Source organism: Megalops cyprinoides, chromosome 19 (assembly GCF_013368585.1).
Source record: "Megalops cyprinoides isolate fMegCyp1 chromosome 19, fMegCyp1.pri, whole genome shotgun sequence".
NCBI classification, from domain to species: Eukaryota; Metazoa; Chordata; class Actinopteri; order Elopiformes; family Megalopidae; genus Megalops; species Megalops cyprinoides.
The window spans coordinates 26,999,738-27,023,278 of NC_050601.1; the positions used below are offsets into that span (position 1 = coordinate 26,999,738).

Sequence of the window (23,541 nt, forward strand, 5' to 3'; positions counted from 1 at the left end):
TTGTATGGCCTAGAACAATTTTTTGAACAACTTGTTTAACTGATTTAGACAGTTGTCTATAATTCAGATGATAAAGTTCATGTTCCATATTTTAAAATATAATAATTTTAAATAAAAATTAACATTTATTGAAGAAAACATGGAAAACATAAGGAGAAATGGATAGAAAGTTCCTTTGTTGTGGTTCTAGGCCAACACATTTGCATTGCTGTGGTTATATGGAATCCCATTCAATACCCGACATTGACCATTTTAAATGTAAATTTAAATTTTCAATTTTAAAGACAACATGCCACAGTCCAAGTACACTTGTGACTAGTGAGAACATGGTCTTTATGAACTTTTGGGCACACATACCCATGATACCCTATGGCCTTGCAAAGACTCCGGAAGATAACTAAACATGACATTCAGAAGGAGAAGCACTGCAATGTCAGCATTCCTGGTTATTTGACTCAAGCCTTAATACCTGACAGACAACAGTTTTAAATAAATAGGTGGCAGATTATCAAAGACAGCTCTTAGGATGAGATTCTAGTACTGGTTGTTGACAGCACCTTCAGATTTCCATCAAGGAACAATTCTTACAAGGCATCATGGGTGTTTTCTCTAGCTATGTTTATCATTGAGGTAGTTACCTACTGCCTGCTTGCAATTAACTGGAAATTCTCTTCCACACTGCAAGGAACTGTAAATGGTTGTTGTATTTCGGAGGATCATGTGATGTCATTTTAGAATCAGAATACTTCTCCTCTGCAGAGCTTTGGCTAGCCGGTGTCATTTGATATGGAAGAGCTTGTGGTGTTCTCTTTCAGTAGATGTGACTACAGAGGCAGGTTCAGATGTGCGAGTTTGGGCTATCAGAATTACTATTCCGAATGTAGGTGTTGATGTTGATGGACCAGCACCTACATGATGAACATTAATAACTAACCAGAACCTACCCCCCTCAAGCATTCTTCACACACAGGTGGAATGGCAGGTCAGATTTCAGCTGTACTGTTTATTACCTTCTTTTGCAAAGGGACAGGGGGGGCAATCAGATGGATCATATTTTTTCATGCCATACCAGAATATAAAAAGAATAAACATATCATTGCCCAGGGCAAAAAAACACAGAAGACACACCTTTACTCTCATCTTTTTAATGAACACACCTCAAATATTGAATTTCCCTCACTAAGGACCAAGAGCAGACCGGATGTGAAATGCTCTCTGTTCATTTAAGAGATCAATAAGACCTGATTTGTGGAGGTCAGTTTGAATGAACTGCTGGTCCCAGTCGGTCTTCAGGGTTGACAGTAATTAGCACTGGTGAGGTGCAAAGTGAATAATCTGGGCTGACTGTCTTTCCTCATCTGACCGGCATCAAGCAATTGTAGCTCCAGGCCAATGAGGACCCTGAAAAATATTCTGACATGGTACCTTTGTGTTGTGATTACATTTTTAACAAAGCTGGGCCTTTGCTAAATTTGAATGACTTCACACACAGAGTACAGATATACTGTAATTTGTGTTTTCATGAAAACAATGAAGGAGTGACTGCCACAATCACTCTCTTCACACATTGTGCAGAATCCACCACTGTTCGCTAGCCAGCATCACCTGTTGCTGTTGGGAAAGTAACCCCTCTTGCATCTGCTTATTAGTTGGTGCTTAGACATCCAGAGCAAATTTGCATTGTCATGATGACATCGTTCCAGGCGGTGGAATGCTGGGTGGAGCCAAAGCTGTCCGGGCTCACTTTAGGCAAGCAGAAAAAATATGCAGTAGAAACAAAACTGGGCCTGGGACACAACAGGGAAAAGACCACAGGTCTACAGCACTGGTATACTACAGAATAGCTAGTGATACTTGGTGAAAAGACAGCTTGCACATGTCTGCTCTTGCAAAGCATTGCTTTATTTTTTAAATATGACTGTTTCAACAGTTCAGCCAAATGACCTTAGTCAGAAGTTTAAGTAAGGTGTTATTTATTTTTGCCTCATTGATGCCACCGAGTGGATTCTGAAATTGAGTGTTTTGGGTTGTAGTTGCTGAAGTTCACCTTTACACCTCTAGCTGTATGAGGATGCTATGGAATGTGTACTATGGAAGAAAATACAGTTTAACATCCAGATGTTTGCCATGTAAATGACATGTATACAAAGTAGTGAATAGATGAATCTGTATTATACATTATAGGCATCCAATCCAAGCCATACAAGGGCAAACAATGTGAGTGAAGAATTTAAAGAGCCAATCAGATTGTTATAGAAAGGGACATCTGTAATGCTAGTAAGCAAAAGATGATACAGTCAACCAAACTTTTCTTACATGAAACCTTTTATGAACACTGACTTTATGTGAAATATCATTTTGGATTTGTGGTGGTTTTGCAGGTTGCTAAGCAAAGCCATATCAAATGCAGAAACTGACAGCAATACATTTACCTATCAAGTAGTTGACTTATGTTTTTGGCTTGCCTGTTAATCTGATTTGTGTGATGATAACAAAAGATGACAGACATAATTGCTGGTGGGTTTGTTGCTTAATCGTTTCCCCCTTAATCTTTTTGTGCCCTTTGACCTTTCCACTTCCCTGCTTTGTAGTGGGGGTTTTTTGCATGCCACATCACTGTGGTTTGCTTATCTACAGCGCTGTTTTACAGTGTGAGGGCCAGGCAGCCCTTAGGTCTTTGTTGATGTAGTAGTACAGCCATGTCACAAATGGGAATGCTGTGATGGCAGCTGCCGTGCATGCTCTGAGGGCACCAATCGGATTCCTAGAATGGAAAAATCAGTAGTACCAAAGGTATTGATTGGACAGAAGCATTTCACCCCACAAAGTCTCCATGGCCCAACCTGTGGCAACTGATATTTCAGGAGAAACAAGTGAATCAATGCCCTCTACATCACCCAGGTCATTGTAATGGGGAAACAATAGTTTGAATTACATCTCTGTGACAGTAGGAGAAAGGGTACATTGAAAATACATAACCATTACCTAATAAGAACAATATCACTCTAAGCTGTTTTTTCTTTCCAATGATTTTACAGATTTACAGACTGGACGTATACGGTTGTTTAAATATGGTTCAAAATAATGGAAAATCCTCACCTTCCAGAATGGCGACACAGGAGAAGCCAGACCGCTGTCAACACTAGCCCAGAGAATTCCCTGTTAGCAGGAGGAACAAGTCAATTCAGGTGGATTATCATGCAAACAAAGATTCCACAGGAGTCAAGAGTTATATAATACCTGCATGTCTGTGTTTTTCACATGAAACCGTACATGGTCTTCTGCATATTGCTGCTGTTTGCTGAGTATCATTTCAAAAGACCCGATAGCTTTTTGGGGTTTGTGGGCTATTCCACGTGAGACCAACACACTCAAATGACATTCTCACTCTGGTCCTGTTTAAATGTACAACATACCACAATTACATCCTTGTAGAAATGTAGCAGTTTTCACACCAGCTGCCCCAACAACCATCTTCTCAGGCAACTGAAAGCCCTACCCAAACATCCATAAATACCCTTCCAAATACAGTCAAATTAAGTATCAATGCCGTCACAAGTCAAACAAGGTCAAGATGTGTACGGTAATTTCCTACCATAGTGTTCTCACATATGGAGCAAAAGTATTTCATGAGTTGGTAACCTCGGTGCCCATTATATATGCAAACTTGCAAACTATTAATAGTTTGCAAACAATATGCAAACTATTAAAGGCTGGCTGTTCATATCACAGATACCTTCCTTTCTCCTGCTGGAGGACATGCTTAACACCTTCCTTATGGAGAGTCCATCCCAACATAGCGGCCACAGCTGCAGAGATGAGTGTGTGCAGGTCAGCCAGCCTCCTCCATAGCAACGCCTCTGCAAGACAATGAACCAGGATCCATATGGCTACTTCCCACTGCATGGTGCAATAACCACCCCTCAATGAATTCTGTAGACCTTCCTGTTTAAAATAGTTAGGTCTCATATGAGAAGGGGCGTAGGAACCTGAACATTCAAAGTATCAGAGCTCAGTAAACTATGCTGACTACCAGGAACCAATTTTTGTGTCAACTGTTGCGTTAGCTTGCTGGGCACTAACGTATTAATGTAAATGGATACCTAAATGTTTAGACTTGCTTTTCAGGTTGGGCTTTTTAAATTGCATTGCTGGAAAAATCAAATGGCTTACCTGTTACATGTGGATTAAAGCTTATCAATAAGCACAAACCTGCAGGAATGGCATATCCAGCCTGTAAGCACATTTTAAAGGCAATAAATGGATATAGAGGTATTAAAGCATACAGGTACAGCATACAGGTGTTAACAGAAACTCTGGTCTTCATGAGGATTGTGAGTTTGAGGCTTGGGATCAGTGATGGACGAACCACCGAAAAATTGACGATCAGTCAATATAAGCAGGATTGATCTAAAAAAGCAACACTTTTGTTCTCCACTGGTATTGATTCATCACCCGTGGCAAAACGCATTCCCAGCAAAGTAGCTAAATAGATGAATAGATATTCTTACCATCCACAAGCCAGCGTCAGGGTCATTTATCTAGGAGGACACCAAAATATTAGATTACATTTATTCCAATCAGTTGACGGTAGATCGCTTGACATTGTTAGTTTCATGTAGTTTATGGTCGCCTTCGGTTTATCAGCTAGTAGTAATATCCTTTTACTGGTCTGGATTTCACAATGGAATTCTCCGACATACCCGCGTGCATTAAGGCAGCAAAATGGAAATGTAGATATAGGCTAGATATGACATTGTGTTGCCTGAAATAAGCGTATTGCCATATTAAACGTTAAGTGCAACGTTACTGTCCTTTAAAACTGTTTCGCATCAACAGCTTTGATAGACTAACAACAATCTAAGGCGAGCGAATATCTGTACTAAACTGCGAGCCCGGAAAGTTGTGAATTTTGGAAGAATGGGTACTTGCCTGCACATAGCTCGCTAAAGCGAAAAAGAGACACATGCATAGATTGCAAGATCTCCATATCATCCGAAAACACTTTTTTGTTTTAGTGGTTCCCATTGCATTCCCGTTTTGCTTCATTGTGACTGAATAGAAAATCTGCCCCCAACGTCAAAGCATTTCTCTTCTTAACTAAACTTCGAACCTGGACTGCATCACGTGCAACGTGGCGGTGGAGTTCGGGAAGTGAAGTTTCTTACATAACGAACATGTTGCTTTTGGTACGTTCAGAACTAATAAACTTCAGCAGGGGGAATATTAGTGATGTTTAGAATATGGTCACAACTGAATTGTGTACGTTAGGGAGGCAATAACATTGGCAGTCACATTGAATTTATTTTATCAGAATAATTATTTTATTTTCAATGTGTATGTTTCATCTTGTAATTCAAAATGTAATATTAGTCACTTAGACAATTTGTCAGTCTATACCAAAACAGTTAGCAGTATCAAGCAAAAACAAGAAACCACTGTGGGGAAAATAAATTTTAATACATTCCTGAGACGAAGCTCTGGAACTACAGTGTCACGCAAATGTTCTGTGTCATATGACCAATGAACTATTGCATTAAATTACATTACATTACGTCATTTAGCAGACGCTCTTTTCCAGAGCGACTTCTAAATAACTGCATCACAATACTAAGAGTAGCTATCGAAAAGTACTACAAGAGGTCAGTAAAATACTGAGTTAAGTGGTAAACTAGTGTAGACCGCTTTTTTAAAAATAGAAAATCGAGATAGATAGGACATATAGAGAGGAAGGTAGACTAGAGGTAAAGCTTGAAGAGGTGAGTTTTCAGCTTTCTCTTGAAGGCACCCAGGGAGTCTGTTCTACGAATCTTAGCAGGAAGGTCATTCCACTCTACTGAGAGCTGCCCTTGTATCTCGGGACACAGAAATACAAGGGAAAAAAAAACGCTACATGTGGACCTGCTTGCCCCGTAATTAGTGTTTTCCGCCTTTGTAAATTTCGTAGTAAATACCCTATGTATAACGCGTTAAATTAACACCAAGATATAGTGTATATTTGTGTTTTTCATGAAACTTGCTAAAGCATAGCTTCTTCATTTGCCTACAAAGCCGTGATATACAGCATGATATACATAAGCAGATGACAACATCACGATATGTGTGTACGTACATATGTCTGTCTGTATGTATGTATGTATGTATGTATGAGGGGCATCAGGCTGGGATTTCCGTTTTCTCGCACCCCCTCCTCCTCCCACCTGCAGTTTCGGTCAGCTGAGCACGGGGTCGTGCAGTGCAGAATGCTGAAGCTAGGTGTCCCATGTCTGTTATGAAATGGATTGAATCTGGATTACAGCCCGAGCATATACTGCTGTTCTCAGTTTCGTAGCTAGCTAGCTGGCTCGGTGTCTCTCTTCGCTTAGAGCATCTGGGGAGGTTTGTTGGACTAAAGCGTACAATTCGTTTAGAGGTCGTGCGAACCGAGCCCCGTGGCTAAGCTAGCTGGCTAGCGAGGTGTCCTGCCTGGAGAGGGTAAAGTTACTCTCTCGGTCTCTCTGCACTGCAGCTCAGTGTTGCTGCTGGAATCCAAGCCCGTAACAATGGCGACTCACAGCCCCAGCACCAACTCAACCTCCTCCTCCAGCCACAACAGCAATAACGCAGGATCTACAGCTCTGCCACACCACCACCAAACCCAGTCTCAACACATAACCACCATGAGCAGCACGCAGGGTAAGAGGGCGGAAAAGAAAAGCCCTGCTATTGTAGCTTTTCCTCTTGACTTAGTCAGAAACGGGTAGTTGGCTAACGCGTTTGGCGAAATGACCCAAGCTGCCACCGCTGCACCGGAATGGTGCAGTTTAGGTGGCTAGCTAGCTATTCTTGTGTTCGACATCGCAGCAGTGCTAGCGAGCTTACTAACCTGGAAGGCTTTTCTGAAGGATCTTGCTTTACCATCTGATTCATCATGATTAAATTTTTAAGCTCTAGAATCACTAGAGGAACATGGGCCAGACAGTATTTATATTACACAGACAGATGAATATTTCTAACGGCAAGCAGAAGCTGTAGGTAATAATTTACAGGTATAGTTAGCCATCTACATGTCTTGCTTTCTACCTAACTAACTGCGCTAGTATTAAGGCCCGTGCATGTATTTTAGTTAGACCAAATACGATGTCACGTAGCTACACAAGAAAAGGCTGACTATGCAATGAATTAGAATTCGGTTCTTTCATATGGCTTTGTTTGCCAACATTAACTGTGTTTTGGCCAACTGGATGGCTGGCTGGATATTGTACTCTAAGGCCTTGCGTCGGTAGCTGGTTAGCTATCTTAAGGTAGATAGCGAGTCAAAATGCAATGAAAAAATGTGGCTCGTCGCCATTATTTTTAAGATATAGTTGACATTATTTACAGCTAGTAATATTAATGTCCGACCATACGTAAATAAGTGGTTCGCATGAAACATTCTAAGTTACTTTTTAGTGACCTCGCCAGACTGGCTAGCTGCTTAGCAAGCGAGCTAATGCGACGCAGACCTGATTGCATGTTGCAACATCTATTGCTAGCTACCTTGTTTGTTAGTGGAAATGAATTCATTTCGGCAATAAGCTATTTAGTTGTGGTGTTCACTAGCCCTGTGTAGACAACCAGTTACACGTTTAATCAAGTCATGCCAATCGTCTCATTTTTTGTATCAGCTAAGAAGTTTGCTGCAGCGCTTTCTATGTAGATGCAACATGCATGTTTAGTGTTGTTAGTACGATCGTGGATCAGCTAAAACGTTTAGATAGAGGGCACGGTTTAAATGATTCGTAGCCAGGTAAGTGTTTCACATTAATTATAAATAATACGTTAACAGTTTCCACAAACAATTTAATGTTTCGTTTTAATCTTGCAGAAACGAACACATGTTGGAGGTGTCAGAACGAAACAGGTACCGTTAACTTTTATTTTTATGTTTTATTACACAGAGTGTGTAATTACACAGTATTACAGTGTTTTGTTGGTATGCTTAATGTGATTGTGTATAATGTAATATAAATTGCAGCTGTGTTCAGAATCTAGTTGCTTGTGCAATGAGCAATACTTAGCACCGAGGATGGTTTGCCCTCGTTATGCTTGTATTCTACAGCAGTGGTTCTCAACCGGTGTGCCGCGGCACGCTGGTGTGCCATGAGGCAAAGTGAAGTGTGCCGTGGAATATTGGGGAACCCGATGCGTTTTTAAACAGGTGTGTGTGTATGTGTGTGTGTGTGTGTGTGTGTGTGTGCACTTATACTCTGAGAAAAGACTGATGTTTTATATTGTGCTATTAACCCACGTAACTTATTTTTATGCTATGTAGCCCGCGTGTTACGTTACATGATACGTGATGTTTTCATTAGCGTTATTAAGCTTCTCATAGTTTTCGGTTAGCATTGGAATCGCTGTTTCCTCAAAAATAAAATTAGCTAGAATTTTTCCAAACCAGTGTTCTAATCCCACCGGTTTTAGCATACACACTAAACGGCAAATCACACCAGTGTGACCGTACGTGCGAAAGGGTTAATGGAGTAATGTTTTGTTTTTTATTTTATTTTAGTATGTTGCTGTTCATGATGCCGCACTATGTCGGACAAGTTCTTGCTCCGATGCACTTCAGTGCATTTTTAATAAATTTTACGATTGTCTGTCTGATTTAACTATCTGTTTGGTAATTATTTGACAGTCTGTTGTAGTGCAATATGGGTCAGATCTCAGTAATGACAGTATAGCCTATCATAATGAGTGTGACATTCTTCATAATCGATAACCAAGTTGGTGTGCCTTGACGTTCCAGTTTGACCTTTGATGTGCCTTAGCCCCAATAAGGTTGAAAACCTCTGTTCTAGAGGTTTTGAAAAATCTGTTTTGATCAACTTACTAAATGTATAGATCATTGGTTTGGAGAATTGTCTCTCCATAAGTATACATGTACATGATTGCATGCTCATTTACTGAGTATTGATTTTGTGGGGCAATACATTTGTATTTATTAGGACATTAATACTTTGGAGTTTATTGATTGAACCTGGGAAGAATAATGTTAGGATGATTTGCTCACTCCTGAACTCCTTGTTGGTGTGCAGACTTTGTGCATAGCTTCCAGGTGATTTAGTTAAAACCCACTGTGTCCATGACTGATACTAAGACTGAGGTGGGCATCATTTTGTCCAACATGCTTTAGGCTCTGTGTACAAATCAAGGCATGCAACCGGCTAATTCTCCATCTGAGGCCAAACCACAAGACATGCTTTCAGTCCAGGACTGCAGGTCATTGACCTGGAGCCCAAGACCAAGGCAGAGTCCTTTGATATGCTCAGAGGCATGCTTTTGAGCAGAGTGCCGAAGTGGGGTAGTTACAAGAGCAGTAGATTTTTGCCAGATGGTTTTTGGTTCTTGCCATGAGTAATGCATGGATAAAGTAGAACTCAGCTACTGCACTGAAAGATAAACATCCAGATGTATGAATGGTAGGTGAGAACCTGAATCTTGAAAATGACCCTGGTTTTGAAGTGTGGTGTGTACTTAGGGAATGGGGTTGCTGTGGCTGTAATTCCCTTTTGCAATATTTGTGAAGTAGAAAAGCATACATTTATGCGTATGCTTTCCTCAAGTCAAAGTACTCAACTTTATTTCTGTCCTTCATTTAGAGTGGTGATGATTCCACCCGTTCAGCCCCCACTCCTAGTCTCACCCCATTGTCTCAATATGAAACCAAGACTGGCTGTATCATAAATAGGTCATTGAAGGAGGCGTTAGTAAGCACAAAGAAACAATTGCTGCTTCAGTTAATCATGTCTTATTATTTTAAGAAAAAGTTAAAGGCCAGTATTTATCCTCTGTGGATTCCTGAATAGGATGAAGCCTATGTAATTGCCATGTTAGAATATTCACTGAGAGGTTGGTGTGAGAATTTAGCTGATTGTGTACAGAATAGCTAAAATTGAGGACTGATTTGGATGAACTACCACTTTCTGGGGAACGTCAGAGAAATCGCTAGCCTGATCTGAAGCAGCAAGGATCCTAAATTCATATTTACTCCAGCCTAACAAGTGAACTGGCAGTCAAGTCTGAGAGTGTTGCAGGAGAATGGATGTTTTAGCAGTTGGTGCATGTGAGACTTTCAGAAGAATGGATGTTTTAACATTTGGAGTGAGACTGATGTGGTCTCTCTGAAGCTTCAGTGCACGTAGTATGAGTGTGATGGGTCTCCTTGACTCCAGTCTGGGATGGCAGTGATTTAGCAAGATTTCTGAGTGCTCTTTAAACCAGTAACATGGTCAGAACTATAAGGGAAGCTGATCTGGTTCAATCAAGGCCATCATTAGTTAAGGCAGGGAGATGAATGTCAGGCAGGGAAGAGAATCTATAGTTGCTGCTGCTCTCCAGGACCAGGGCAGAGTGGCCCTGCAAGCACTGCAGGCCTCCAGAACCAGGGCAGAGTATCCCTGCAGGCACTGTGGCCCCCCATGCCCAAGGTAGGGTAGACCTGCAGGCACTGTGGCCCTCCAGGACCAGGGTTGGGTCACCATGTGAAGAATGCTTTGTGGTCCTCTGAACATTTGTAACCAAGGGTTTCGCTGATATTACTTATCAATTATTTGTAAACTGATGTTGAATGCAAAACAATACAAAACCTATTAGCTGGTTGAATTGTGTAATTGAGTTTTTTTTTTTCAGGAAACTACAATGTAATGGTTTTCTCTCATGAAGAAGTATTTCATAATGATAAGGTATTGATAGTATAGAGACCAACTCCAAGTGTCTGTGATGGTTGTGTGTCTTTCACTACTGTGGCAGTCAGTTAAAGGAATTCCAGCTGGCTTGCTGTGATGCGCTGTAGACTGGAGTTCTGTAATGAGCTGTTTTTTATTTCCTCAGTTTGAATCCTTTTGAATGCTTGTTCCTCTGCACTACCACGGGTTATTATTAAAAAAAGAGGCTTGATTCGTTGACGATTTCTTTCTCCCTTTTCCGTTGTCTCCCATCACCCCTCACCCCCCCCGACTTGATGCGGAATAACGGTGAGCGCTCCCCCCCCCACCCCCAAGCCACTGAGTCCCAACGAGTCAGGGTGTCGCCGTCATCCCCGTTTTGTTGTATTTCATGTGGACACTCGCATGTTTTTGATTTTTTCTTTTCTATTTGTTTCTTTGCTCTCGCAAACTGTGGTGATTTTGCCTTGGTTGTGTCATCCTTAATTACTTTTGATAGTCTCTCTTGATGTCTCATGAATACCTTTAACTCATAAAGGGCACCAAGAATCATCCTATAAAAATCAGAAGCCCAGGGATAATTTTTGTTTGGAAAAAATAAGGCTTTATCAAGTACAGTTCACACCATGTACATATTTCGTACAGCTGCAGTAATGCAAGTGAAACATCCTGGTTTTTATCTCTGAAATGTCTTTTTCCAGAGAGCTTCAGGGTAGTGGTAAACTTAAGTATATATTGAATTAGAATAGAATAAAAAGGTGATACTAGTTTTTCAGATCCATACTTGGTGCCTTTTAAGAAATCTGATTGTTGGTTGCCCCCCCCCCTCCCCCCCGACACATGACATGTGTGATGATTGTGATAGTTTCCTATAGTATTATAATTCTCAGAATCCAGGTGGTGATCTTATTCAGTATGAAGTTTGATGTAAAATTATTGTCATGTTTTTTTTGAATGCATATTCTCATTGTGTCCTCATAGGCTCAATGGTGTTAATCTATATGGTGTAAATATATGGAAATGATTTTTTTCACTGGAGGTATTAAGTGAAATTGAATTAATGCATTCCTGTCACATTTCATTGGAAAAATAATGTTTTACTTTCTCTTATTTTTGGGGTCACATGGAAGTGGTCAAAAATTTTGTCAGGTCTTGATTTTTCTTACCCAAACTGGAGCGAGAGAGCATTCAGAATTCTCAGAGCTAGTCCTTGCACCACACCATGTTCCTCATGGAACTGTGTTACTGTATTTATAAATATACACGTCATTCGGCCAACTGTGTGGATTTCTGCCTGTATGGTTGGCCAGACGGTGCCCATTGTTAGAGGGTTCTATAAACCCCCTTACTCTAGACCAGTCTTAATAGTGCAGTTTATCTTTCCATGATGGTGCTGGCACTGTTCTCTGTGTTACTTGTACATTTAAAAGTTTACAATTTTGCTGTTTTGTTTGCGTACAGGGTCAGTGTGGTCGGTGTGTGTGAGAGTGTCTGCTGGTACTGAGGGATGCCCCCTCTCTGGATGAGCTGTCTTAATGAAGCGCTGTTTCTCTTTGTTTCGCAGGCAAACGCAAAGCACTGAAGTTAAATTTCGCCAATCCACCGATTAAGCCCACTGCCAGGTTCACCCTGAACACAGCCGGTCCTCCTTTCCAGAACCCACACATGTGAGTAGAGCCAGGTTCTCCAGTGTACCTTGTCTCTCTTCCCCTTCATGGTAGCCTCTTACAGAATGTGGAGTAGTTGACATTTGGGGAAAAAGATTTTTTTCCCCACATTAGCATAAAACTAGGAGCACAGTGAAATTTCACCACACACGTATACAGAAACAGACATACTTTTCAAAAAAAGTTTTTAAAAAGTTTTTCAGGCTCCTGAGTAGCTCTGTGGTTATGGCGCTCACCTTGAGCACAAGCTGAGCTAGGTTCAAGCTGAGCTAGGCCAAGGTTCAACCCCAGCTGAATCATCAGCTGTTGCTGGCTGGGAATCCACAGTGGCGGTACAGGCTTCATTCCTTTGGGGATAGGGGTGGGTTTGTCCACAGCGTTTGCTTCTTTTGGGCACTCTGAGAGTTGCACCCTGTGAATTACCCCCTTTGAGTAGCACCTATCCTCCACTGAGTGGCCACTCCAGTTTAGTATGATGTGTAACTTGGTGTGGAAAAATAGCTGTTGGCTGCACAAAGTGAGACAAGTTGACTACAGTATAGAGCTTGGTGATTCCAAAACTGAGCTGCATAAATGGTGGAAAAATGTGAATTTTTCACAGGATTTCACATCAGCATCAAATGATGTAAGAAATAAAGGTAATATACTGGCAAAAGTTTCTGAGAGGCTTAGTCAGGCTGGACCCTAGAGCCCTTTCCCTTGCCATGTTAAAGCCTGGTTGTGTCCTTATCCACCAGTGACTGGTGGGTTTTGGGTGGATTACATTGATCAGGGTCCCTTTGCCACACTGATGAATAGTACCCTATTGGGAATCTGCACATACCAGTGAGCTGGACGGATCACATCTGTAGAAGATATGTCTATCCTTTATTCAGCGTTTGTCCTCCTGTGGTTCACCGTGGGAGTTGTAGTTTGAAAAATAGCATCAGGTTGTCTTCAGGTGTATGACCGGATTGCATTTATTGTGCTTCGTTGCTCCTGTGTAAGGAGTAAATGGCTCCATCACTGTGCTTAATATATTTTGCCATTAGGTGGCAGCAATATGGTAGAATATTGCATTACATTATTGTCGCCGTGTTCATATGTGCAAGAGCACCAAAATCCTAGCTGCTGTACGAATCAATCTGGAACAAGTTGTTAGCTCTTAAATATAATGAGACTTTTTGTTATTTTAAGTGCAGTTTCAAATCTAAACAAAACAAGCATGCAGCATTTGTTACCATTGATGATCACTTTCAGTTGTCATAGATAATATTGGTAAAATCCATCCCTAATAGAAATAAAAATGACTTGTCTCATTTGTTTGAGAGAGAGTCCATCTTTTCCTTCTTGCCTGTCTCCAGAGAGAGGCTGCGGACACACAGTCTCGAGTCATCAGGGAAGTTGAAGATTTCGCCAGAGCAGCACTGGGACTTCACAGCCGAGGACCTGAAGGACCTGGGTGAGATCGGACGGGGTGCCTATGGCTCCGTTAACAAGATGGTGCATAAGCCCAGCGGTCAGATCATGGCAGTCAAGGTAATTTTCCAGCGGTGACCTGCTGTCTGTGGCCGCTTTTCCCCCTACTGTCTGTGGCCACTCTTCCCTCTTCTGTCTTCTGTCTGTGAACGTCCTTCCCCTTGCTGTCTGCGACCAACACACCTGCCCCCCGCCCCCCCCACTGAGTGTGACTGTCCTTCCCCCCCATTGTGTGTGACCATCCTTCCCCGCTGCTGTGTGTGACCGTCCTTCCCCGCTGCTGTGTGTGACCGTCCTTCCCCGCTGCTGTGTGTGACCGTCCTTCCCCGCTGCTGTCTGTGACCGTCCTTCCCCGCTGCTGTGTGTGACCGTCCTTCCCCCCTGCTGTCTGTGACCGTCCTTCCCCCCTGCTGTCTGTGACCGTCCTTCCCCCCTGCTGTCTGTGACTGTCCTTCCCCCCCATTGTGTGTGACCGTCCTTCCCCCCTGCTGTGTGTGACCGTCCTTCCCCGCTGCTGTGTGTGACCGTCCTTCCCCGCTGCTGTGTGTGACCGTCCTTCCCCGCTGCTGTGTGTGACCGTCCTTCCCCTCTGCTGTGTGTGACCGTCCTTCCCCGCTGCTGTGTGTGACCGTCCTTCCCCCCTGCTGTGTGTGACCGTCCTTCCCCGCTGCTGTGTGTGACCGTCCTTCCCCGCTGCTGTGTGTGACCGTCCTTCCCCGCTGCTGTGTGTGACCGTCCTTCCCCGCTGCTGTGTGTGACCGTCCTTCCCCGCTGCTGTCTGTGACCGTCCTTCCCCCCTGCTGTCTGTGACCGTCCTTCCCCCCTGCTGTCTGTGATCGTCCTTGCCCCCAAGACTTGGGTCAATTGTCAACATCCTATACATACTGGACATCCCACTGACTTTTAACTTTCTATGAATAACATTAGTATCACAACCATGTGTTGGACCTTTGTAATTGTCAATGGACCAGTCTGTTTCAGAGAATGAGGTTGAGGTTGAACTTATGTTACATGCAGTCTTTTCGGGGGGATTTGTTCATGGTCTCTTGTAAATTTCACTTGTGCAGTTTTCAGTCTCAGAGATCAAGGATTATGTTGAGCGTTTCTGTCATTAGGATCCAATGTACTGTCACAGCTTGGTCACAGAGGATTGGCTTGAGGGTCTCTTGTTAGGTTGTAGCATGTGATCATATGTTAGCTGCAGAGGATTGGGTTGAGAACCTCTGTCATAAAGTTTTAATGTATGGTTTCGTTTTGTTTGCAGAGGATCCGGTCAACGGTAGATGAGAAGGAACAGAAGCAGCTGTTGATGGACCTGGATGTAGTGATGAGGAGCAGTGACTGCCCGTACATTGTCCAGTTCTACGGTGCCCTCTTCAGGGAGGTGAGCACACTGACGGGAAAAAGACAAAAACCTTAAACTTTCCGAGTGAATTTTCTTTTTTGTGTGTAGTGTTGATCTTTCAGTAAACTGGTTTAATAATGTCTGAAGAATACAGATGTCATTTGATATACATTATGCCTAAGTTTTGGTCACACATCAAGCTCTCACCATGCCAGTGTGGTTGTTTATTACTTTAGTAAGGGAGATTAAGTGCTGAAGAAAATATGCTAGTGACTAGGGGGCTGCAGGCTTTACTTGATTTGAGTGTAGCTGTTGTAGCATTGAGCAAAGTACATAATCTATTTAAGTAAATATCCAGCTGTAGTTGAGGTTAAATATGCAGCTTATGCCTTATGTATTTTCAATAACTTTTCGTTGATATTTTTCCAGGGAGACTGTTGGATATGTATGGAGCTCATGTCTACCTCGTTCGACAAATTCTACAAATATGTATATTGTGCATTAGACGATGTGATTCCAGAGGAAATATTAGGCAAAATAACTTTAGCTGTAAGTTGGTGCTTTATTCAAAGATTTGTTTCAAGTAAATCTTTATGATAAATATATTTTTTGCTATTTTGATACCATAGCCTTAATTTTCCTGTGTTTGTTTTAAATTCCAGACTGTGAAAGCACTTAACCACTTAAAAGAAAACTTGAAAATAATTCACCGAGGTAAGGCTGTGCCATATGACAAAAAGCAGATATATTGAGCATCTTTGTAACTGTGTGGGCAGCAGTGTGGTGTAGTGTTAAGAAGCAGGGCTAGTAACCAAAGGGTTGCTGGTTTGATTCACTTCTGGAGCACTGCTGTTGTGCCCTTTGGCAATGTACCTACCCACAGTTGCCTCAGCAAATATCCAGCTGTGCAGTTGGATAAAATTGTAACCTATTTAAGTTTTTAAGAGCACTTTTAACTATTTAAGAGCATCTGCTAAATGACAAGAATGTAATATGTCTCTACACATCTCTCCAGATATCAAGCCTTCCAACATTCTTCTGGACAGGAAGGGCAACATTAAGCTCTGTGATTTTGGCATCAGCGGCCAACTCGTAGACTCCATTGCCAAGACACGAGACGCTGGCTGCCGACCCTACATGGCAGTAAGTGGGATGGACTAGGCTCATCCAGGAAACAGGTGTTTCAAAGACGGTGAAATGTGGACAGAAAGCCTGCTGTCCCATAGTGTGTGTCCCTTCCTTCTGTCCTGCCCAAAACATCGCACAAAATACACACTGTCCTTGTGAATTTGCTTGCTAAGCTTGTTATGTCAGCTTTGTTTGGACAGAACCAGAGCTGAGCAGGTGCCTGCGTGTGTAACAGATATGACTGTAGTTGTGGTTATTGTTGTTGAGTATAATGACACTAAACCCCAATTTCCTGATTCTAATTAGAAAAATGCATGGTTGCCCAGTGCGCGTTAGCTGTTCTAATACTGAAATTTGTTTGCTTATTGTGTCTGCATGTTTGCTTTATTGACGTTTTATGGAGTTATGAAACATAACAGCAGCTCGTTTTACCATGACCCTCAGTTAGTCGGCAGCAGCAATATGGATTCAGTGTTTGTGATTTAGCTGCACTTATACCAACAGTTTCAGTCAATGATCAGGACAAAGACAACGGCTATGCAGCTATAGAATGGGTATTGTCCCCAGAGCCGGCCCTTCCATCCATAGGGGCGCTCCAAATGAAGGAAGAAAACAACATCAAAATTTTTAACTTTTTCTGTTTTTTACTAATACTATTTTAACACTATTATTTCAAAATATTAAAAAAAGGCCACAACATCATAACTACTTAGCCTATTTTCTGGGTTGCTCCGGCGCGTGTTACGATTAGGCTAACATCAGTAGCGTAAGCATGTCAAAAAGACCAAAGCCCTCTGGTGCACAGGGAAAAAAAAGAAGACAAGAGGAGGAAAAGCGGGAAGCAGACAGGTAATGTGATGAATGAATAATTTATATATAGCATAGTAATACTAGTAACCGTTGGAGCAGGGTGTTACTAGCTTACTTTGGACGATAGTAACATTCACTAATTTAATAAACAGCTAGAATTAACGTCAGTTACTCCCACCTTAAATTCGTAGGGAAAGTTGGAAAGACTATTCAGGTGTTTAGGGAATAACCTTCTGACCATAAAGAATAGTTTAAAACCACAATTAACCGTGGTGGTGGAATTGGCTGTGATTGGGGGGCACCAGCTAAAATCTTGCCTGGGGCACCAAATTGTTCAGAGTCGGCTCTGATTGTCCCCCACTGGCAGGCTCCCCTTTAGTAATTATAGTACACTCATTTGACCACTAGAGGATGAAAAGGCTCTAAGGAGAGGATGAGGAGCAAGCACAGGAGAGGAGCAATACCTATTCTTGCTAGAGATGCAACAATCCACTTTTTTTCAGTTCTTCAGTTCAGTGCCTTTCTCCATTATCATCTTTGCTTTGTTGCTGTCTGGAGGAGGAGTTTCTCACGCTTCTGAATTTTTTCCAGCAGTGTTTGTTGTTGCGGCACACTTTTCCTCTTGGCACTCGTTGCCTGTATAAATTCGGCATACTCCTTTCCAAGATGCTTCTGCAAGTGTTTAATCAAGTTCATGGTGTTGAAGTTTCCAATGCTGCTGCCATCCCTCGAAACACACCTCATATTGCATAAATTGCACTCTGCTGTTTTGCTTTTTTCTTCCTTGAGCTTAAAATAACTCCACACATCACTGACGTGATGACAGCGATGCTGACAGGTCTCACTCACATTCTAGGTACTGTTCACGTGACACATGCTGCTCATCTGTGTTACTCGTGACACATCTCTCTTTACGACATCTCAAAGTTTTGTTAAGCATTTACGTGATAGTTTAGGCTAGTGGATCGTATTGGATTATACTTTTTTTTCCGATATCCGATCCAGTGATTCTGGCCAGTATCGGACCAATACCGATACTGAGTATCGGATCGGGGCATCCCTAATTCTTGCTTATGGCAAAGTCTCAAAACAGTGTTACGGAAGGAAACTATGTTCTGAGTAACATTGTGCCACAGCTTTGCTGTAGCTCGTAAGCTTGTAAGCTTGGTGAAGTGCATTGAGTAAACCGGGGTATGTTACTGGAATGCTCTCCTTCTCTTTCACCTCCAGCCAGAGAGAATAGACCCCAGTGCTTCCAGGCAAGGCTATGATGTCCGATCTGATGTGTGGAGTCTGGGGATCACGCTGGTAGGTCCTTGCTGCAGACATTCATGTTTCAGAAATCTGCGCAGAATAGCCTGTGCAGATTTACTGAGGTGTGTGTCACAAACGGCCAGTTTGCCACACTGCGGTGAATTATTGTGTCTTTAATGTTGTGGTCCCTCTCTGCAGTTCGAGCTGGCCACAGGGCGGTTCCCCTACCCAAAGTGGAACAGTGTCTTCGACCAGCTGACGCAGGTGGTGAAGGGAGACCCTCCACAGCTCAGCAATTCGGAGGAGCGGCAGTTCTCACCTAAATTCATCACCTTCGTCAACCTGTGGTGAGGGCGCCGCATCGATAATTAGCCGCTGACATTTCTGTGTGTGTGGTGGGGGGATGGGTGCACAGGGTTGTGATGGTTGACAAAGCCTTTTGTTTGCATTGTAGCCATAACCTGACAGAAGGGTTAACATTGTATCTTTGCATTTCACAGGCTTCTTGTGTTTTCAGAACACCCCTCAAGACTAGAGAAATAAGTACTTGTGTTGTCGCTGCAGATTACTGCATTTCTTGAATTGTCTTTAGAGCTCATCTTGCTTGGGAGGGAATAATGTGCTTGAGATTTCAGTCCCCTCGTCTGCTGGACAAAGAATTGATGTCATTGATGCCACTGATGTTTTTAAAATCTGTGCTTTTCTTTACTGTTATCAGTAAGTAAATTATGCACATTTAATTGTATACTTGTTTTTTTTCTAAAGGGCTTCTGTATGTACTGTACTACTGACAGTTGTAGATTTGTAAAAGTTTTCCTAAAAATGTACCAGCAGCTTTTCACCGTTTCAGTGTTTCTGTGTATTTGTCTGTGTGTGTTATTTACAGCATTTTGTTAATGTTCTCTTACTGTTGCTTTTAGCCTTACAAAGGATGAATCTAAAAGGCCAAAGTACAAAGAGCTGCTGGTAAGAATTAGTCTGTTCTATACCTCTGGAGACAAAGACTGATCCTAAGGGTCTGATCATATGTATTCATGGTGATTTTTGTGGTCTATGTCCAGTGAGTTTCCTCAGTTAAACAGAAGTGCAGCTTCTGTGTTTTGATTTTTATATACCTGTCACAAGTTCTTATTAACAAATACACTTGCACACACGCACTAAATAGTTTCCAACTTTTGAATGCTATTTGAAACTTTGTATTTGTTTTTCAGAAATTTCAGAAAAAAAAATAAATAATAGAATTACGTAATGGAAAATTGTCACAAAGTCATCCAACAAAAGTATAAAATCTAATACAGATTTTGCCAGAATTTACGAGAGACATAAATTATAAGGATATCAATAATAGTATGTAATGATTTATCTTTGTATTTGTTACAATGTTGTTGTTTCTTGCATCTGCATCAGTATCTGCATACAGAGGTTTTTTACTCTTTTTTTTTTTTTTTTTACTAGTCAGCTGCCTTCCTACCCTGTTTTACTTTGACTGTGACTTGCTAGTAAAGGGTGATGGTGATGTTTCTCTTGGGCTGCAGAAACACCCCTTCATCCTGATGTACGAGGAGCGCTTGGTGGATGTGGCCAGCTATGTGTGCCGGATCCTGGATCAGATGCCCTCATCCCCCAGCTCTCCCATGTACGTGGACTGAGTGCGCGCTGGAGGCGCGTCCCAGGAAGGGCTTGGGGGGAAGAAATGAAAAACAAACAAATGAAAAAGAAAAAAAAAACTATGGTATAAGAATCTGCTTCATCATGCATCACAGTGTTTGAGGTCGAACTAAACCCTGCAGTCGAAATGGCCTTCTTTCTTTCATAAATGCAATTCTAAAGGTATTTTTAGAAACCAAGGAGGAACAATTTGTCAATCCTTGATCTAGTTTACTTTAGGCAAATGTCTATAAAACTGTCATAATGGAGGATTGTATTGGGGAGAAAGTGGGAGGTATGAATCCAGATATCAAGGAAACCTGTTGTGATGTTCAAAACTGTCAAGCCAGCTGGCCAGCTAGTGGTTTTGATTGCACTGTGGTTTAGCTGCAAAGAAAAATGGTATTTATGTCTTTTATATTTAGCTCACCATGTTGCTAGCTATGATGCCAGCAGATTGCAGAAATTTGAGATGTCATTTTGGTTTTGCAGTGCTAGCTTTCAGGTTAAGCTCTGTTTGTAGTACACAAGTTTGCTAGCTAGTTTGCTAGCTAGTTAGCTAGCTAGCTGTCTAAGGTAATGATAGCTGGGTAGCTCATACTGCAAGCAAATACCACAGCAAATATGTATTTTATATTGTTCAGGCAGACCTAGTGTCATATGGAAGTGAATGTTAGTTGACTTGATCTTGCAAAAGAAAAAATGTTTTTGTTGTGGGTTTTTGTTATCTTTGCCCTTGGTTAGTGTAGTTTAGTCAACAGGACATCTTTTTAGTCACCATTACATCACTTTCTTTATTCAACATGATGAGCTCAGTCATCTCTGATTTTATTCATTATTTATGTAAAATAAATTAGAAACAGGATTTCATAAAGTGTGTCTTTATGAGAAATGCTTTTTGAATTGTGTTTATGGCAGATAGAAGACTGCTGTCAACTGTGGGTTTTGTTTGACATTAAGAGAAGAAAATAACCCCCCCACCCCACCCCCCTGACACCTTGTGCAATAAGATTGGTGTTCATTTCAATCGTGTCTGTATATTGACATCTACACAAGTACTTTCTCTCTTTCTCCCTCTCTCTTTTTCTTTCTCTTGCACATACATAACAGTTGCACACAAGTAAACGGTCATGCCATTTTCTTGGCTCATGTTGATGACCTCATCTCTTACGTGGACACAATGTAGTGATGAAAATCTGGAATTATATTTATAGTATTAAATCACTTGTGGAGTATGATTTTGGAGACGTGTCTATCAGCATATGATATTAGAACCGTACTCTTTGTGTAGTCCTGCGCTCGTCTGTCTATGACTTTTGAACATTTTTTGTGTGTGTGTGCGTGCCTGCGCGTGCACGCGTGTGTACATGCACACGTGTGTCTCAAACACGAAGAAACATGCATTCGTGGGCAGGACTACATTTTACCCAGCACACACCAGGCTAATCGAGGATGTTTGTGTGCCTTGCTGTGCAATGAATTCAAAAACAATAAAGTAAGAGGGAAAGAATGGAACTCTGTTTGGCGAGACATTGATTTAGATACCTTTGTATTTGCATGTGTGGGAGTCTGTTCGTACATGGATATTGTGGAACACAAGCATACACACATACACTCTTATATTTGCAGTCTTTTTTGCAGAGAGTTTCACACTTTGTAAATACGTGCAAGCATTTTTGTCCCTTCAGGACCTTTACGATATGGCTTTCCTAAATATGAGGAAAAGGTTTACTGCATTACCTTTTTTCTTACTATGTCTGTCCTTTTTACCACACTTGTCCCACCTACTCTGGGTGATGACTCAGTTTAGAATGTGTTTACTGCGACCACCTATAATAGTGTGGAACAGGGCAGTTACTTTGATGGCCAATTTAAAGGGGTTGCGCATGGACAGTGGTTGTTCACCTGGGTCACCTGCTGTGTAAGATGGGTCAAGTTTTATGAATTTATGTGTCACTTGACTGTAGAACTCTAAATTAAAATGCAACTGATTAAAAGTTCCAGACCTGTTACAGATAGGTAATGAATAACTAGCCTGAGTCTCATTTTGTGAAGCATCACTTATCAAAAATGCAAACTGAGTAACTTGGCTTGGAGTGGAATTGTTCCACACACTTCCCCAGAATGCAACAATTGTAATTAGGCCCGTAAGGGGTGAGGACGAAGGTCAAAATAGCCAGCAACTAGGAAACATTGGTTTAGACCACCACTTCATTCTTAATATGAAATAACAATTAGTACACAGAAGGGAGACTGAGTAGGTGATCAAATGAACTCTGCATACATTTAGTAACTATAAAGCCATTTTGGTTTTGCTTTTTCTGAGTTGGTGCCTGGCAGCAAATTATTGTTCTGTAATGTCAACCAGTTTATTTAAAAAAAATGTCAAAGCTCAGATGGTGTCATGAGGGGAGAGGAGGGACGAATGCTGAGAGGTGTTAAATTGCTGTACAATTTACATTTTCATCACTGTTGATGTCTGTTAAAAATGTGTGTCACCATTGCCCTGGCTAGTCTACACATTATGAACACACGAAAACTTGCACTTTTTCTGACATGTAAGACACATGGTGCAAATTGTCTCTTGACAAAAAAAATTTCCTGTGCAGAGAAATGAGTGTAAAAATATGTCCATTTTGTCAGCCTGTTAATATTAGATTATAAGGTATAAACAGTGAGGGTTTTACTACATTGGTGTATCTTTATTAAGGATTTAAAGAAATGTATAATGTTCACACAACTGTGAAAATACAGCTGTATATTGTGAATCTGGGTTATATCCTGTACTATAGAAAATGTATAAGAAATAAAAAACAAAAAAATGTGCAGGGATATTGCCTTACCTGTATCAGTGAATAGGATCACGTAATCTAACATCTGGCTTTAAAGAGCTCCTGGTTTGCCTCTATCCTATTTACTGGTTTGACTTCATATATTTAAGAAATTATCAATGGAATTTTAAGTGTTCATGTAGAAATGAATATAGCCTGTGCCTGCAGGTCAGATGTAATAAAATTCAAACGTGACAGAGCTGTGGCCTTGTCATTCTTCATTTGCAAATAGACGCCAGGGTGAATCTTAAGTGAAAATGGTGCCAAACAAAAATGAATGGGCCAGAATAAATCTCATCTTTCACTCCCTCAAGTTTATGATTGCCATTTTCCCCGGTTTGGAGTTTTGTCATAGACAAACATGCAGCTGACTTTTGATTGGCTCTGAAGCAATATGACAGTTTAGACCAATGAAATATGGACATGTGATGTTAGCTATGAGGCGATTCTGGGTTTTTTGGTTCTAGTTAGTGCTACACAGATTCACTGATCTTTGTTACCTAATTTGCTTATCCTACACACTGATCCCAAATTACATGCCAATCTGCATACCATCAAGGTCAGCAAATGTGTACAAAATTCAGGAAAAACAAGCCCATATTTTGCCTATGGAGCATACCCAGTGAGTCCTCTCATGCAAAAAAGCAAAATATATATAATACACTAGCCTCTGACTTCCCATTTACAATTATGAACACTCAAAATCAATTTTTAGT

General features: G+C 41.4%; 2 protein-coding genes across 4 annotated transcripts; one reads left to right on the forward strand and one right to left on the reverse strand.

Moving 5' to 3' along the window:
* Window positions 1-2,374: 2,374 nt before the first annotated feature.
* Window positions 2,375-5,079, reverse strand: tmem220 (transmembrane protein 220). The gene is made up of 6 exons (XM_036553584.1): window positions 4,933-5,079; window positions 4,512-4,541; window positions 4,174-4,234; window positions 3,737-3,860; window positions 3,100-3,159; window positions 2,375-2,764 (listed from the first exon to the last, which is right to left on the reverse strand). The coding sequence occupies exons 1-6, from the start codon at window positions 5,047-5,049 to the stop codon at window positions 2,632-2,634; spliced, it is 525 nt and encodes a 174-aa protein (XP_036409477.1). The 5' UTR covers window positions 5,050-5,079; the 3' UTR covers window positions 2,375-2,631.
* A 1,170-nt stretch (window positions 5,080-6,249) lies between these two features.
* map2k4a (mitogen-activated protein kinase kinase 4a) lies at window positions 6,250-22,633 on the forward strand. Of its 3 annotated transcripts, none has more exons than XM_036552392.1 (12): window positions 6,250-6,675; window positions 7,847-7,882; window positions 12,250-12,352; window positions 13,696-13,870; window positions 15,075-15,194; window positions 15,585-15,704; window positions 15,818-15,869; window positions 16,171-16,298; window positions 18,324-18,401; window positions 18,546-18,694; window positions 19,268-19,313; window positions 19,883-22,633. In XM_036552392.1, exons 1-12 carry the CDS (start codon window positions 6,543-6,545, stop codon window positions 19,994-19,996), a joined length of 1,254 nt encoding a protein of 417 aa, XP_036408285.1. In that variant the 5' UTR covers window positions 6,250-6,542; the 3' UTR covers window positions 19,997-22,633. The 3 variants fall into 3 exon arrangements, with proteins under 3 accessions (XP_036408285.1, XP_036408286.1, XP_036408287.1); XM_036552393.1 differs by having other exon boundaries at window positions 12,262-12,352; XM_036552394.1 differs by lacking the exons at window positions 6,250-6,675; window positions 7,847-7,882 and adding an exon at window positions 10,673-10,994.
* The last annotated feature ends 908 nt before the right edge of the window (window positions 22,634-23,541 follow it).